At 37.9% G+C, this 15,453-nt stretch overlaps 1 protein-coding gene across 1 annotated transcript in view; it reads right to left on the bottom strand.

Moving 5' to 3' along the window:
• Nucleotides 1-15,453, bottom strand: part of PALLD (palladin, cytoskeletal associated protein) — a 71,321-nt gene that overhangs the window by 34,986 nt on the left and 20,882 nt on the right. The window contains exon 2 of the mRNA XM_026076136.1: nucleotides 4,954-5,646. Within this exon, the coding sequence (XP_025931921.1) occupies nucleotides 4,954-5,468 (515 nt within the window). The 5' untranslated portion in view covers nucleotides 5,469-5,646. The remainder of the gene's footprint in view (nucleotides 1-4,953; nucleotides 5,647-15,453) is intronic.

The raw sequence follows: 15,453 nt of genomic DNA on the forward strand, positions 1-15,453 counted from the left end.
AAGAACAGACTGGCAGCTTGGACTCAAACAAAGAAAAAACAAAAACAAAAACAACCCATGCAGATCTCTCTCTGATGTTCCTATTCTCATGATCCCCACAGAATCCCCTTTAAGATTTGATTTAAAGTTCTAGAAACAGCAATTAAATTTATCGTGTATAGTGATAAAAGCTTATTTAATTTAATTTTACAAGAGACTGTAGACTATCTTGTCTTTAAAGCAATGTTGTCTTTTCCATTTGAAAGTTTTATACAGAAACCAGAAAGTACTAAATCTAGAGTCATGTATTTTCATCAATTCTCTACTGTCAGATCTTTTTCTGTTTGTGACTAAGGCAATACGATTGAAGATAACTATTTAAAAGAAGAAGTACTATATACACCAGTTCCTTTAAAAAGAATATATGTATAGCTGACAATACATGTTTTTTTATACTTAGAAAGAGATTTCACTTCTCCACGTTCGATGACTAACTCCATACCTTTTTGAAGCAGGATTTATATTCTTTTTAGTTCACTATTCACTAAGTATTCACTTAATCTTTCTCCTGGGATTAAATTTGGCTTTCACTTATGCTCATGTAAATTTGCCAGTATCTATGCTTACCTAAAATTTGTCTTTTTCTATGATTTAAAATGTATACTTACCTATTTTCATAGAGATATAATTCATTTCTCTATGATGAATGGCAAAGAACGGATTCTAGCTTCTACAGATTTCAGTGCGGAGAAAAAAAGAAAAGACTCAGTTCTGTTTTTTTTCAGAAGAAAATGGTTATTCCTAAAACTTGTTCAGCTACCATTGCTAGAGCCAAAGCTTGAAAATGTTGATAACTACAAAGTGACTGGAGCTTACTGGAAAGATGAGATAGATTTTATTCAACTGAAACATTTTCCATACAATTGTTGCAAAGAAATATTTAATGGTGAATTACCAGGTACTAACTACACAAAGCTGCTCTTCATGTTTCAGATGTCCAGATAAAATCTAGTAAATTCATCTCTAGCTGTTCCCATGCTTCAGGCCAGGCTGTAAGACTAATTGTTGGCAAAAAAAGAATGTCTCCAAATCTACTGACTAGAAAAAATATTCATTTGACCAAACTGGTTTAGATAATGCTGTCACTTCCACAGAGTCTCAGGGTCCGCAACTGAGGAAAATTTCAGCCCTTAGCTGAAACATCAGTATGGTATTTACTGCTCGTTTTCCCAGAGCTCACAGACAGATTACAGGGATGGAAAAGAGAGTTACACTTATTTTGTCTGAGCTTGTATATAACAACAGGAACAACATTTCCTTGGAGTCATTCCTCTTTGCAGCAGAGCAAAGATGATACATATACTGGAAAGGAAATGCATTAAGAAAGCTGATGGAGGGAAGGTCTGATTCCATGAGAAGCAAGGAGGACTCTGTTGGCTTGTATACCACCAGAGAGCTTCCACTTTGCCTTCTATTTTGCAAAATCTTTCTTGATGCTGCCTTTAACCATATCCAAGCATACATTAGCTCCAGATGGAATGCTTATTGTTTTATCTATATTTTGCTTCTAGCACAAAAGTAATCAAAAGAAAATAAGAATGTTGCCTGCTACATACTGATTCCGAGGAGCCTGTAACTGAGAGGCGATCTGTAATTTTGTAAAGATTTAGTTATTGTTCAATTTTTCATACATCTCATTTGTTTTTCATTATTCAATAAAATCCACAGTATATAAAGATGCATAATTCACAAAAACTGACTCTGTTTGACTCTCTACTCAGCCAAATAATGTTTTGGGGGTAATTAAAGACTCTGATAAGGCTAAATAATTAATTTTTTCCTTCAGATATTTGGCTATCGGTATCATGGTACTCATACCCGGGAGAAAAGAAAGTAAACAACCACAGTAAGAAGAATTACCAACCTTGAGATACAACAACAACAAAAAAAAAAAGAAAGAAAGAAAGAAGCCATGAAAGCACCGGAAACAGGCAGGAGAACTGTTTTAAGAGCATTCTATCCATTAAAGGTACTGGGAATGAAAGCATATAAATATTTAAAAGCAATCACAGGTCCAAGTCTACCTCCACTGAAGTAAAAAAAATACATATACAAATCATAAAATTATATTCTAAAGAGGAATGCCACTACTTCAGGTATTGTATTTAGAGTCTCTAGTCAAAGTTGTATTTCYTGTCCATGAAGGACACTTCAAACTCTGTCTAGTTCTTTATCAGCAACACACAATCATATTCTCAGTATCACCATTACATGACAGATAGAGAAGCAGAGACAAAAGTTAAATGGCTTGACTACTGTTTTAGATGACAAGCTGAAGCAAAACTTTGATTCCCTGCTGCTACAGAATAGTTTTAGGAAAAGTTATCATCCTTTTCAATCAATGGACCTTGGAGATGCATGGAGTACATGGTGAGACTGGACGCCTAATCACACACGTCTCCTTTTTCAAGGCCCTCAGAATCAGCTAGGTTTCATTCTTCAACTAAGGCCTAAGATCTTTCATGTTGACTGTGTTATTAATACGCATGTATGTAAAAAATTGCAATGTATCCAAGTAAGTAGAAAGGGAGAGCTGACAGAAATACTTCAGAGAAGGAATAGCATACATGTTTGGTGTTAGTCTGATCCTGGGAGACTCTTTCCTCTCTCAAAGATGTGCTTTGTGGCATTAAACAACATACTTCACCCTTAAGCCAAAGAGGCTAAGTTTACTTCTAACAGTGAGATATTCTTATAGGCTCAGGATACTGAATATGACAAGTGGTTCAGAAACTGTAACATCTCAGAAGATAAATATGTTAAGAAAAGAGGATTTGTGAGGATGGAGCAGAAGATGAGGCAATAGACAAAGCAAAAAAATTGAAGGAGGAAAAAAAGTCAGAAGTGAGTTTGCAGCACAAAGCAGGAGGAGATCAAAAGTAGTGGTGGCGGGAAGAGAAACTCTCAAGAGAGAGTGGCAGGAGAATGATGGGAAAGAGAAAAAAATCGCTTATTTATTCAGTAAGTCAAAAGACACCAGACATGAGTAACTTAACACAGTAAAATAAAAGAAAAGAGGCCAGGAAAAAAATAGGCATCAAAGATACATAACGATAGATTTTTTTTCCATCATGCAGTACGTCTTCTAGATATTTGAGTATTATAATTAAGACAACAAATGTTCATTTTGTGTGTATATGTATACATATACATATATATGTATACATATGTTATACACACAAATAGCCAGCATGGTTAACATGATCCAGCTCTCATCTGGATTACATTTCCTGAGGGGATGGAGGCCAAACAGCCCAGCACCTCATCCTGCCCAGCTCAGAACCTGAGGCTGCTGCCTTTTCCTGGGTGGGGGAGAGACACCACCATGTGCACACGCAGGCTGACTGCGTGGCTGGAGGAAGTGAGTGGCAAGGGGAACGGGAAGCATCCTTGCAGCATTCAGGCTGTGTTTGTGACTGAAGGGAATGAGGTGGTGTTCTTCCTCCTCCTGTCTGCCTCAAGTGAAAGCAGGCATGTGTGAATGCAGCGCAACAGGGAAAGACGCTGCTCTGAACATTTGGAGGATACAGGAGGGGCCTGAGCTGTTGCTGCCACTATCATGGCACACGGAAGGGAAGTCAAAAGGGAATCCAGTCCCCAGCAGTTGCCTAGAACAGATTATCTTATGCAGCACAATTGGATACGCACACAAAACCATATAGCTGTTTTAGAGCCTCTTCTGGCAAATAAGGGATAATTTCAGGCTTTTGTAGGCTGTGTTTACTTGCCAAGCTGCCAGTAAATTAATCATACAACTTCAAGCAGCCAGTATCGATAAATAAACTCAGCCCGTGCAAAGGACACAGTAATACAGAAAATCACAGCTAGAATGAGTACAAGAGTGAATGGTACTACTCATTTTTCTCTTAATTCTGTTTTATGGCCAGGTTTCATAATGAGCCATATGACAGAAGTCCAGATATATAAATGCTTTTCAAAGACTATCCATGATTTATAACTTTGATATCTATCTGCTTTCTTCCTTCTCTTCCTTTGCAAATCTTGGATTCAATTAACAGAAGTTCCCACTGCAACAGTATGTAATGAGCAAGTCACCTAGATACCGTAGATATGTTTAGAAAAACTTCTAGACAAAGTTATAAATAAGCCTTGGATACAGCTATTCTCATTTTTGTTCTTCAGCATTTCTCTTTGTTCCCTTAAGGATGGAATGAGAATCTAGTGCCAGTGGAAAGACAAACTGATCTATGATGGGAGCTGACATGCTCCAAAATAATACTTTGGCCTTGAGGGAAGACGAAAGGGGAGAAGAAATCTGTGGAGTTGTTAGGGAGAGGGGCTCTGTTTGTTTTTATGCATTGTTCTTCTAAATCCTCTGCTTAACCCCTCTCCTTCCAAACTTCCTCAGAAAAAAAGCCCTAAGCAAAAGTCAACAAGACACCATTATGATTACCTTGTTGTGAGAGGTATACTTTAATACCTTATACTTTAAGGTATGTATACAAAGCTATAGGGACTTCTGAACAATGCTCTCTTTCCTTCATCTTTATGTGCAGAAATAATAGGGATAGAGATTGGAAATATGACCATATGTGTGACCTTAAGGTGACCAGGCCAGAAGAAGGGTTTTCTGGCAGCTCCTTCCACTGCCCTGGGCATGCAGAGCCTCTTGCTGTCACTTTCATAAATTCATCAACTCTAAAATTTTTAGATTCTTCCCTCTCCTGTTCCCACTGTAGGACTCTTCCAGWATCTTGCTTCTGCAAGGATTTAAAAAACTATATATCCAATCTCTAGCATAGACACATTTGCAACTAGCTTGTGCATCTCTCCCTCTCAGGTAGCAGATAACAGTAAAGGACCCTAGAAAAGTATAAAATGAAACAAGTGCAATAATCTTCAATACAATCTTCAGAACAGTCAAACTCAAGGAGCTCATTAGCTGATACTTACGGAGGTGTCACTCCTTTTGGGAGCCCTAGTGCGTTGACAGAAATGGGTGGTGGCTGGGATGGCAGCATGGAGCTGAGAAAAGCTGCTGGAGATTGGCCGGAATTAGGAAATCTAGGAGTTGGAGACAGGCTGTGGGAAGGGGAAGAAACTGAAGGAAGAGGAGGGGGTGGAGGAGGTGGAAGTGGAAAGGAATCACACACAGGATACGTTGTGGTTGGACTAAAGACAGGTGGAGGTGGTGGGGGAGGGGATGGAGAAGAAGGAGACCATGGGTATTCCCCTTCCGGAGCAAACTGCTGGGAGAAAGGGGGAACAGGCACTCTCCCAAACTGTTTCTGAGAAGCAGTTGGAGACATAGGAGAGGGAAGACTGGATGTAGATGATCCTGAAGAAGGAGTCACATAACCTGAAGCAGGGCTGATGTTCTGAGCAGCAATGAACTGCTTAGGCCGAGCATAGTTGAAGGAGCTGGAAGACTGCATGGTGGGAGAAGTATGAGAGTTGAGAATACTCATTGGCACAGAAGTGAGAGACTGGCTGGATTCAAGCTCCTGGAAGGAGGGGGGAGGAGGAAAGGAAGGAGAAGAGGGAGGGTGCAGATGGTGATTGGGTTGCTGCTGGTGATGATATCGCTGGCCACTTTCTTGCTCCAGACGAATTTGGTTCTGCAGTTGCTGTATTTTTAGAGGGTCACTGTACAAAGAAAAAAGAAACAAAAAGACAATCAGACATGTGGTGCTGGTTGGGAAGGAGGTAAAAATTCCAGACACTGAGCTATGGTTTAGGAAAGTCAGAAGCCAGGGAAAGTTCAAAGTATTTGTGCATCTTGAACAGCCCTATTTCTTTAGATCTAAAACATCACTACAAAAGCCTTCTTTGACCTCAGGAAGGAGGGAAAAAATATAGGCACAATAGAAATCAAAAGAACTTTAAAAATTTTTAAAAAGGTAAATTATAAAGAAATTTGAAGACACTTTGGAATAGAACAGGAACAGAACAATAAAGACTAAAAAAACTAATACACAGAAGCACTTAAAACAGCTAATTAAGTCAACAAAAATGCTAAAAGTTCAGCAGTGAGGCAAACCGGAGCATGCATTGGCTTTTTTGTTCACAATACAGTTGTCTGAATGACACTGTGGCCTTCCTATTAATTGCTCCTTCATAGTAAAAATACACTATAAGGTGAGAGACAGGAACATTAATGAGAGTTCAGCAGTCTATTTTAACTGCTGTTCTGCTGTAGCAGTAGCAGTGCAATGTAACAAAGATCCCTATGAAAATGGAGATCAAACTTAACTGTGTGGTCTCTCATCTTAGAATTCATCAGACCAACTTGCTTAAAAATTGTGATGTTCCAGCTGAAAACGATAACTTTATCTCAGTACTCCAGATGTCTATGAAGTTTCAGCAATACGCACATATACTTTTTTGGTATATTTCATATATAAATTATTTAATAAATACAAGCGTGTCATTGTTTATTAAATAATTTAGGTCATTTAAGCAGAACTTTTAGAAGCTGTCTACTTAATGCATGGCATATGAATGTATGATTCTGGCACACCAATATACTTTTGTTGGTAGCAACAAAATTAGAAATGGTAATATTATCATATTTTCCATTCTAAGATTAATTTGGATACTCTAACCATCCACATTTCCCAGAAAATATTTTCTGACAATAATTCTGCTTATGATCCCAGGCCAAAGAGATTGTTTAGATTAAAAAGGGGAGCATGATAGTTTAGGTCCAGAAAACAGAAAAATTAAGTATTTATTTTAACAGTTGTTTTTTGTCTTTTTTGTCACAAGGATGGTTCATTCTAGCATAACAGTCATCTCACTAACAATACGTATTTCAGTAAAGGAAAATAACATTTTTCTCTCTTTTTAAATGAATCGGCAACAAGAACACTAAAACGTTGCACTCCACTCATACATTTTAGACTTTATTTTTTGATGTTGACAATAGAGTCTAAATGCCTATCAATTCAGCTTTCTGCTCTGTAAGACAGGGGCTGCAGCTTATTCTTCAATTTTTATTAAACTATGTAAAACTATGTTAAGTTATGTAGACTGTGTAAATGTTTCCCTAAATGGGCTAAAGCAACTTGTGCAGTACACAGTTTCTTTTCTTTTAGTTCCCATAATCATTTGAATATCTTGGCTGAGGGCAGAAATACTTCGAGTCACATTTGATAGGCAAGTCCTGTACTATCTCCATCTCATTCAGTATTTCTAGTTTGACTATTTGCAGACCTATTGGTCAATACCTCTAAAATTATGTAGAAATAATACTTACTTTCACTTCTGTTATAATTTTTCCCCCTTATTTTTTTGTTTATTACAGAGAGGCTAAGGCTTAAAAAACAAAACAAAACAAAACCCAGGGAAATGTAACACTGTAAATGCTGTGTTAAGTATAAAAGAAATTTAGCTGTCTCCAACATTCTTATGTTTTCCCAACATGTGCTGAAAGTCAGACTGTCTTGTCTGGGGACTTTTCTGTTTTCACTGCCAAGTCACGTGGCCATGTGCCAGCCAACAGCATAACACAAATGACCATCTATGGCCTTGTCAATGGTACGTATACTACTACATGCACTGCGGTGTCTGCCACTAAAGAGTGCTGCTGTACCAACATGAGCAGCAGTAAAAACCAGACACTAAAGCTCTGCAGGCAAACAGGTTGCTCTGCTCACACGCTAAGCTTGACTTGATGTCACAAGAATATATACACACCTGTAAGAAACAACATACTAGCTCAGGACAGCACTAATTCCATTTGCAAAGCTTTTTTATCAAGTTAGGGCCCAGACAAAGCAAGTACATGTCTGCCTGAAAAGTAACATGCAGACATAATCATTATCACGTCAGTCCACACAGCAAGGAAAGCAAAGACCTTCTCAGAGCAAATTTTCATTCCAGTGGTAGAAACACATGATCCTTGTCTGTAATGGAATGCTCTCCACCTCAGAAACTATTCTTTTAACAGCTGGTGCTGCCCTATACTTATTAAAATTTCTTGAGCAGATGTATCCTAGGGATGTGTCACTTTGAGGAAGAAAAAAAAAAAGGGAGGGGAAATCAATTCAGAAGTGTTACTTTGCAATGACACTGACAGTGGTGCAAGTTCTACACGGTAAGTCACTGAAATGTAACACTGCTGTGCCACGGAGAGCAGCCCAGCAGTCAAAAGGATGCAATGAAGTCAGTCTGTTATATTGTCTTCACCAGCACCGAAACAAAGAAGGTAATTTAAAAAAAAAAAAAAAAAAGTTCAGTGTTTGGATGGGATTACAGGAGAAATTACTTTAACTATAAGTACATCCCCTTTCTAATTAGCTGAAATGTGTTTTGTAATCCCAGTGTTTTGACGGGCACACATGCTTTGAGGGAACATATCAACCTTGTTTAAACAATAGCGAATAAAATTTCTTTTCTCATTTGGGTTTTCATACAGTTTTACCAAACAATTAATTGCAGTAACATAAGAGGGAAAAGTTAGAAGTAAATTTTAGCTAAATTCTATCAGTAAATGGGCAAAGAAAGTAATAATAAAAAAAAAAAGATAGCTTGGGGTAAGCAAAAATTAAGAAAACTGATTAATTGCAACAGAGGAAAGAACTAGCATTTATGCAGTTATTATTTACAGTCTGAACATGTACAGATTTACTGTCCACAATACTTAATCTTTTCTTAATGGCTACTAGAATGGAAAGGCTCAGCCTTTTCACCTTCAGTTATGTTTGTCTCAGGTTGTTTTCCACTTATTATACATTTCTAACTATGGAAAGAGACGGGAGAATGCAAAGATGAAGGAGAAAGAAACCCAGTTTGTTCAGCAACTAAGGATGAGGATCTGGAGTTTCTCTTGCCATTACAGCGCGACTCTCCTCTCACTGTATCAACAGCYACATCATTCATATCAGTCTCCAAGTACTGCAAGAGGCTCCCTACTGGCGTCAGGGATTTGGGTATTTCCTCCAAGCCAATACAACTACACAAGCACAATGGCAAATAGAAAATAGCAAAGAGTTTTGTGTATCATAAATAAGCTCTTAGAAATATGATTTTTTTATTCTAAGAAGCTAGAGTCCAATTAAAAAATCTGCAATATACTAGAAATKAGTACCAGGGAGGAAATATTTCAGACAGAAGTAGTAGAATAAGGGACTTGAACTGATTTTACAGTCTTATCCCTGTGATCTTGAACAAGCAGCTTTTCCATCTGGGCCTTAGTTCTTATACTTTTTAAGTGACATATATGAACTTCAGGATGCTGTTATTAGCCATTCAGAAATCTACTGGAGTGTTCATTACTAATGTTGTTCCTACCCCACAGATACAATGTGGCAAAGCACTTAGCTCACCAGAAAAGAAAAAAATATATATATATGCATATATATATATATAATCTTACAGAAATAAAAATTCTTTTACACTACTGCTAACAGTGGTGCAGATACTTGCAGAAATGAAAAATTTTCAATAGCACTGTCTGTAAGCGCTATACTTTTTAGCAATTTCATTTCATGGAACAAATGATTGAAATGCCTCTACTTTTCACTTGCATCCTCAAGTCTCCTGGTTTGCCTAGGAAGAGGAAAAACAGGGTGGCTCACACTCCATGCTGACCACAATATCTTGAAGAATCGGTCATTTAGCGCTGCTCTCAAACTCGGCATCTTCCCCCAATTGTTCAGTGGCAGTGCTAGGCATAGGGAAAAATGCCTAAATGCTAGTTTTAATAGACCACTGGGAGCAGTAAATGACCCTGGTCTTACCACTTGTGTCAAAGCCTTGGCAAACCAGGCTTGCTCTTCATGCCAGCAAAAGGTTTGCAGTGTGCAGGGAGACAGTGTCAGCTGAGGGGGCCACTCACTGAGAGAAGTGGAAGCAGCGAGCTACAGCACCTTTCCTGGTTTCCAACCTAGTTTCTGCTCCTCTTTTTTCTCTGGCAGAAGCAGCAGGCCCTGTCTCACCCCTCTTCTTCCATATTATAACACTGAGGAAGTGTTGAACAATGAATAGAGAGTTAATTATATTAGCCACCCTGTAGTGTTTCATAAATGGACATTGGTGATATCGACAGGAAGTCTGACAAGCGGTCAGGAGAAACCGTCCCTGGGCTTAGTGGAAGTAGCTGGCCAGTTGATTGCTAATCCGCTGTGCTAACCACTTGCCCGCTCTTTATAACAAAGCGGCCTAGTGTGGCCTACCCAAGGGCCAGCAACAGGCTGGCTGAAAAGTTTGGTTCTGCTATTATAACAAGGCAGTATTATAAACATTAATGTTTTACTCCGCTGCTGCACAAAGGGATTTCAGAAAGAAATCAAAATGGTTTACTGATTGATCGAGAGACTTGGATGAAAACGCAAGACTGCTGGGAACGAATTTCAGGTGAGGTTTCCAGTCTGCTTTACCTGTAAAAAACATTGCATACGCAGGATCAGTTCTGAGTACTAGGAACCTGCTCAGAAAGATGATGACTTTCAGAGCTAAGTGATAATGAGAAGTGTTCAGAAACAGGTGTTCAAAGAGAAGACTAGAGGCATTAGGTTTTTTGATGGGCATGTGTACAGAATATTATCTTCTTAATAGCAAAAAGCTCCTACTGATTGGATGAGAAAAGACTGAACAGACAGAGATAATCAGAATCTTTCCTAAGCATGCCAGTAAACATTGAATATTCCAAGGGTAATAGTTATTCAATGATTCATGTTCTGAGGTATGCACTTGGTTGAGATTATATTAGATTGATTTTTTTTTTTTCCTGATACCTTCTTTGCATCACGCTCTTTGGAAAATGAATAGAGAAGGCCTTGACTTTGAGAACCAAACAGGTAGCAATCACCATCAGGAACCGTAACTCCAAGGCCACAGAGCAACTGTCTGGACACAGTGCTATGGACTGGGCAGTGCAGGTAGATAGTTGTATGACTGTTGGAAAGAGTCTATGCTTTATTTCTTAGTGTATTCTACCCAATAAGGGCACTCAAGTTTACTCTATATTTTACAACACAGTGTATGAAGTAGATTGAAAACACTCACCACAGTTTAGGACCTGAGATTAAATACATTTTTCTATGCTGTAACTTTTTAAAGTTCCTGATTTTGGCTCTCCTTGATCCTCCCTCATGATCTTAACAACAGAAAAGGAGCAAATGGAAAATAGACAGAAAGGAAAACAGTTTTTGTTTGGAAGAAAGAGTGCTATGTATCTCATGTATTGAAGAATAATGGGCTCACTTCTGCCTCAAGTCTTTCTTGAGAGAATGCAGACGGGCCCCTTCACAATCTTTCCAGCGATCTGCCCTTTGAGAAACAGACAGTGCAGTTCTACAGAAAAGTACTAAACATAGCTCAGAAATGGAAGTACAGGAATATTCTGATTGAAAATAATCAGAATTAACCACAAGCTGGAAATTCTGAGCTGGTTTTATAAATCAAAATTTGAAACCAATGCCAGAAAAACTTTCTATTTGTATTTTGGGGAAACAACTGTTCATCTCAAGTGAGCAGCTAGATAATGAAATCTACTTTCCAATGAAGATCTAGCTTCTAACTCAAGACTAGTGCTTCATAATCATGCCAGAGTTCTACAAAAAGGCAAGCAGTCAGTATGTCTGCTTCTATGCTTGATGTACCATCACACTGTATCAAAAGGCAGGGGTTGTTCTCAGTTAAGACTGGCTTTCATATCAGCAATTATCTATATTTATAGATATAGATATATCTAAGTAGAAATACATTTATTCAGATATCTATATCATAAAATCTAGGATGAAATTTTTTCCACTATGATTTGTCAACTTATTAACATTGAAAGGTAATAAAATACTGTTTTACCTCTCTGGGTCCTTGGCAAACCAGTTGGATATCTGGTAGGCAGAGAAGGAATGGAGAATTGAAAGTATTGGGAGCTGCCCGGGTTTTGCTGCTAGATGAGATTCACAGTGCTTCCACATTTGTGGCTTCTTGGCAGCTGGCCCAGCAGACTTGCCAGGTAGCTGTTAAGCTAGCCCTACAAAGCCAGAACTGGTGTAGAGCAGGCTATCCCAGGGCCCACAGCTTTAGGGCAGCCTATCAAATGGCTTCTACCTTTTCTTTTATGGAGGCTTTGGAAATCTGGGGGTTTTGTTTGAATATGGTGGCAGCAAGAATTCAAGAAATTGAAATTCTTTGTGCAACACTATTTCCTTTCTCTGTCCTTTTTAACTACCTGCGGCAGGAAGACTGATTTTAGAATATTCCCTAGAAACCCAGGGCTCTTCTGTCAAAAGCCTGAAGCCCACACAGAGGGCTGGCATACAAAGCTGCCTAGCGAGCCTTCTGTCATGCCTGATGAGTCTGTTTTACACCTAGGAGCATAACAGAAGATGATTTTGTCTTCTGAAAAAAATGGAACTAGGGTCTCCTGCTGCATTAGGGAAGGCTCTTCCAAAGGCCATTCAAGGCTTTAGCATGTGAACAGCCAGGCCTGGAAAAAGAGTTTGAAGAAAGAGGCATTTTGTGATTTTTAATTAATTTTATCGTTTTATGCCAAGTAGAAGACCATTTTTTTATACATATGTTCATGTTTTCTGTTAAAAGTTTAATTTGTTTTCTACAACCACAAAATTTTATGTTTTACTGGTATAAATGGTACTACTGAAGAAGAAAAAGAACAGTTTTCTAAAGCCAGTCTGATAGTTACTATTTTAGAAACTGTAATGTACATAGGAACTCATGAAAAATTTGACAGTAGTCACAGATAATCTGGAATTGTGCTCTGACAAAATTCCTAAGCGATTTCAGGTTTTCCACCAGATTTATCAACTGGCAAGAATTATTAAAAAAAAAAAGAAAAAGACAACTTCAGCTAGTAGTGAAGGAATTAACCGCTGTACTGAGAACAAATAATTTTCCTCAGAATAGCAAAGTTATTTCCAACTATATTCTGTCCCTTGAAGAAATATTTATGCACTTTAAAAAATGTTAAATGCTTACATGTATGACAAGGCACAAAGATGAAGTAAAGGGAGAAGAGATGCAACTTTTCAAAAACTGCAAGATATTCAACACAGACAGCCTTCAGTCTATATTAATACAAATACATTTACACTGAGCATGTCGCCTCCTGATGCTGAACAATCTCTCATATTGTGAGAAACAAATGTGGACTTTTTTTTTTTTTTTAAAACTCCTGCAAGGGTTCATTTTTATGTAAGACTGAAATTACCAGTTAAGAAAAACAAATAAAAAGTAAAAAACACCACCAGTTTGGGCTATCCTCTGGAAACATTCAGATCTACTTTTTGTCTATGCTAACAGATCTCAAGGATGATGCAGGGCTGTCATTATAATTGAATGTATGTTGAATGTTGAATAATAAGAGAGCTATAACTAGGAACCATCTCCACCAGCTGCAGCCTTTTAACATTTCCATTACATGCCCTCCAAAACCTAACAACTTGAAAATGCAGACTGTCTGCAAACAGTATTTCTCATAGTTCATGTTAATATACAGGAGTTTCTCTCATTTCACAGAAAGATAATGTACTCTAAAGAGTACCAGTATGGTGCAACAGTTTACACAGGCACTGTGTTATGAGGGAGCTATTAAAGTAAGCTTGTCTCTTCAGTGGAAAACCTTCATACACCCAGAAGATAAATGTAAAACATCTACATTGTATCTGCATTGTTTATGAACTCTCCCATAAGGAAATCCTGCTGTAATTTGGCTGTGAAAAACCTTCCTGTCTATCCTAAAAAGTGGCAGTTGTACCTGTGCCCATTTTCCATTATTGTTTGATTATCTGTCAAAGGCATCAAGGTAATTTCTATACCAAGGAAACCAACAGTAGTGATAGAGCCAGTATTTAGTGAACACAAGGCGGCTCCAAGCAATTCTTCTGGAGACAGGAACCATTTTTCATATCTCTATAACACTGCAGGGACATTTTTCAAAACATGCACTAGTGAGATAACACATTTAGCCTGGGTACAGAAAGAGAGGAAGTTGTGCTCTTGTGCACACTCATTGTTCTAAAAAGTCATAAAGACACAATACAGCTTTGGTTAAAAAGGCTAAACTTCATAGCTCTGTGAAGGTTAGATCATAAGAGTTAGTCCTGGAGTTCAAAATGCTGTCTGGCTGGTAATTCAATATTGTGACATAACTAGTGCTTGACATATCCAATGATGGATAAAACAGGTAAGAACTATGAAGGTAACAAGTTTTATTGAAAGAAAGAAACAAAAAGTCTATATTATTAAGAGGTAAATTAGTAACAAGGCATTAATATGTAAACAAGTTTGAATTTACAGCCAAACTGGCCCAAACTGTAGGAAATCATGACTTGGAATGAAGGAGTGAATTAACCCGCAAATGGACAAACAGGTCTTCTGCCTCTGTTGTGCCACACCACATGGAAGGTTACACTCTTCACTTATTGGTATATACCCGGAGCAAGTATGAAAAAATGGAAAAACATTTCAAAGCTTAAAAACAACTGTACTAGCCTAAACCAAAATGAACATACAAAACTAAACAGAAGAAACTATGGACTACTACTCCCCTGCTTCTAAATGTAGTATGGTAATTTTCACAGTGGTGCCACTGGAACAGCAAATGCAGGATTTTTTTTTAATTTAATATGCTTGATTAACAAGATGCTCTGCAAGTCATCGCATTTCATCTGAAGTTGGTTACCAAGTTAAAGGATTTATTTATTTTTATGCCCACCCACCAACAGCTACTGGACTCCAGGCTTTTAATATCAATATTCCACTGTCTGCCTGGTCACGGTTCCTTGGGTTACACTTACAGATGTCTGGCTTGTACTATTGAAATGGTTGCTTTTGGAAGGAAGAACAAGCATCCCAAAAAATAATAAAACAAAAGTAGCTACTGGATGCCCTGTCATTATAAGTGCACACAGTTATTGTCAATGTGCTTTCAGAAAAATGAAAACTCTTAACTATATTTTAAAAGTACTTGAACAAATTAAGGTAGTTTTAGAGCCTAAACTTTAAGCCCTTCTACAAGTAATTTCATATCCACAAAGCAAAACAGTTCTGACCCTTGAGCAAGTCACTGCCTCACGTAAATCTCATGTATTACCAGCTGATACATTAGCATTCTATTTTCCTGAAATATTTCGCAGCAAAGGTATCCTATTCTTAAAATACCACATGGAAACAAACCACCAGAAGGAAAAAAATCAGTGCATAAAAACTGGTATGATTTTTATACAAAATAAACATATACTTCCAAGATTCTCCTACCATGACAATAAGACTTATTCATTTTGGGTGTCGGCACCATTTTAGCACCCTGTAGTTTTAGTATTGTACCACTCCTGAGAAAGTCCTTTTATACACACAAAAATAACCCCATCAACACTACACAGTAACTTTTATGGAAAGAGGTGAGCACCAAGAAGTAACAGCGACTGCTAAAGAGAGTAATAGTCTTTCAGCCTGGTTCTCCAGAGCACTGGAAGGTGAAAA

Source organism: Apteryx rowi, unplaced genomic scaffold (genome assembly GCF_003343035.1).
Source record: "Apteryx rowi isolate R43461 unplaced genomic scaffold, aptRow1 scaffold_427, whole genome shotgun sequence".
NCBI lineage: Eukaryota > Metazoa > Chordata > Aves > Apterygiformes > Apterygidae > Apteryx > Apteryx rowi.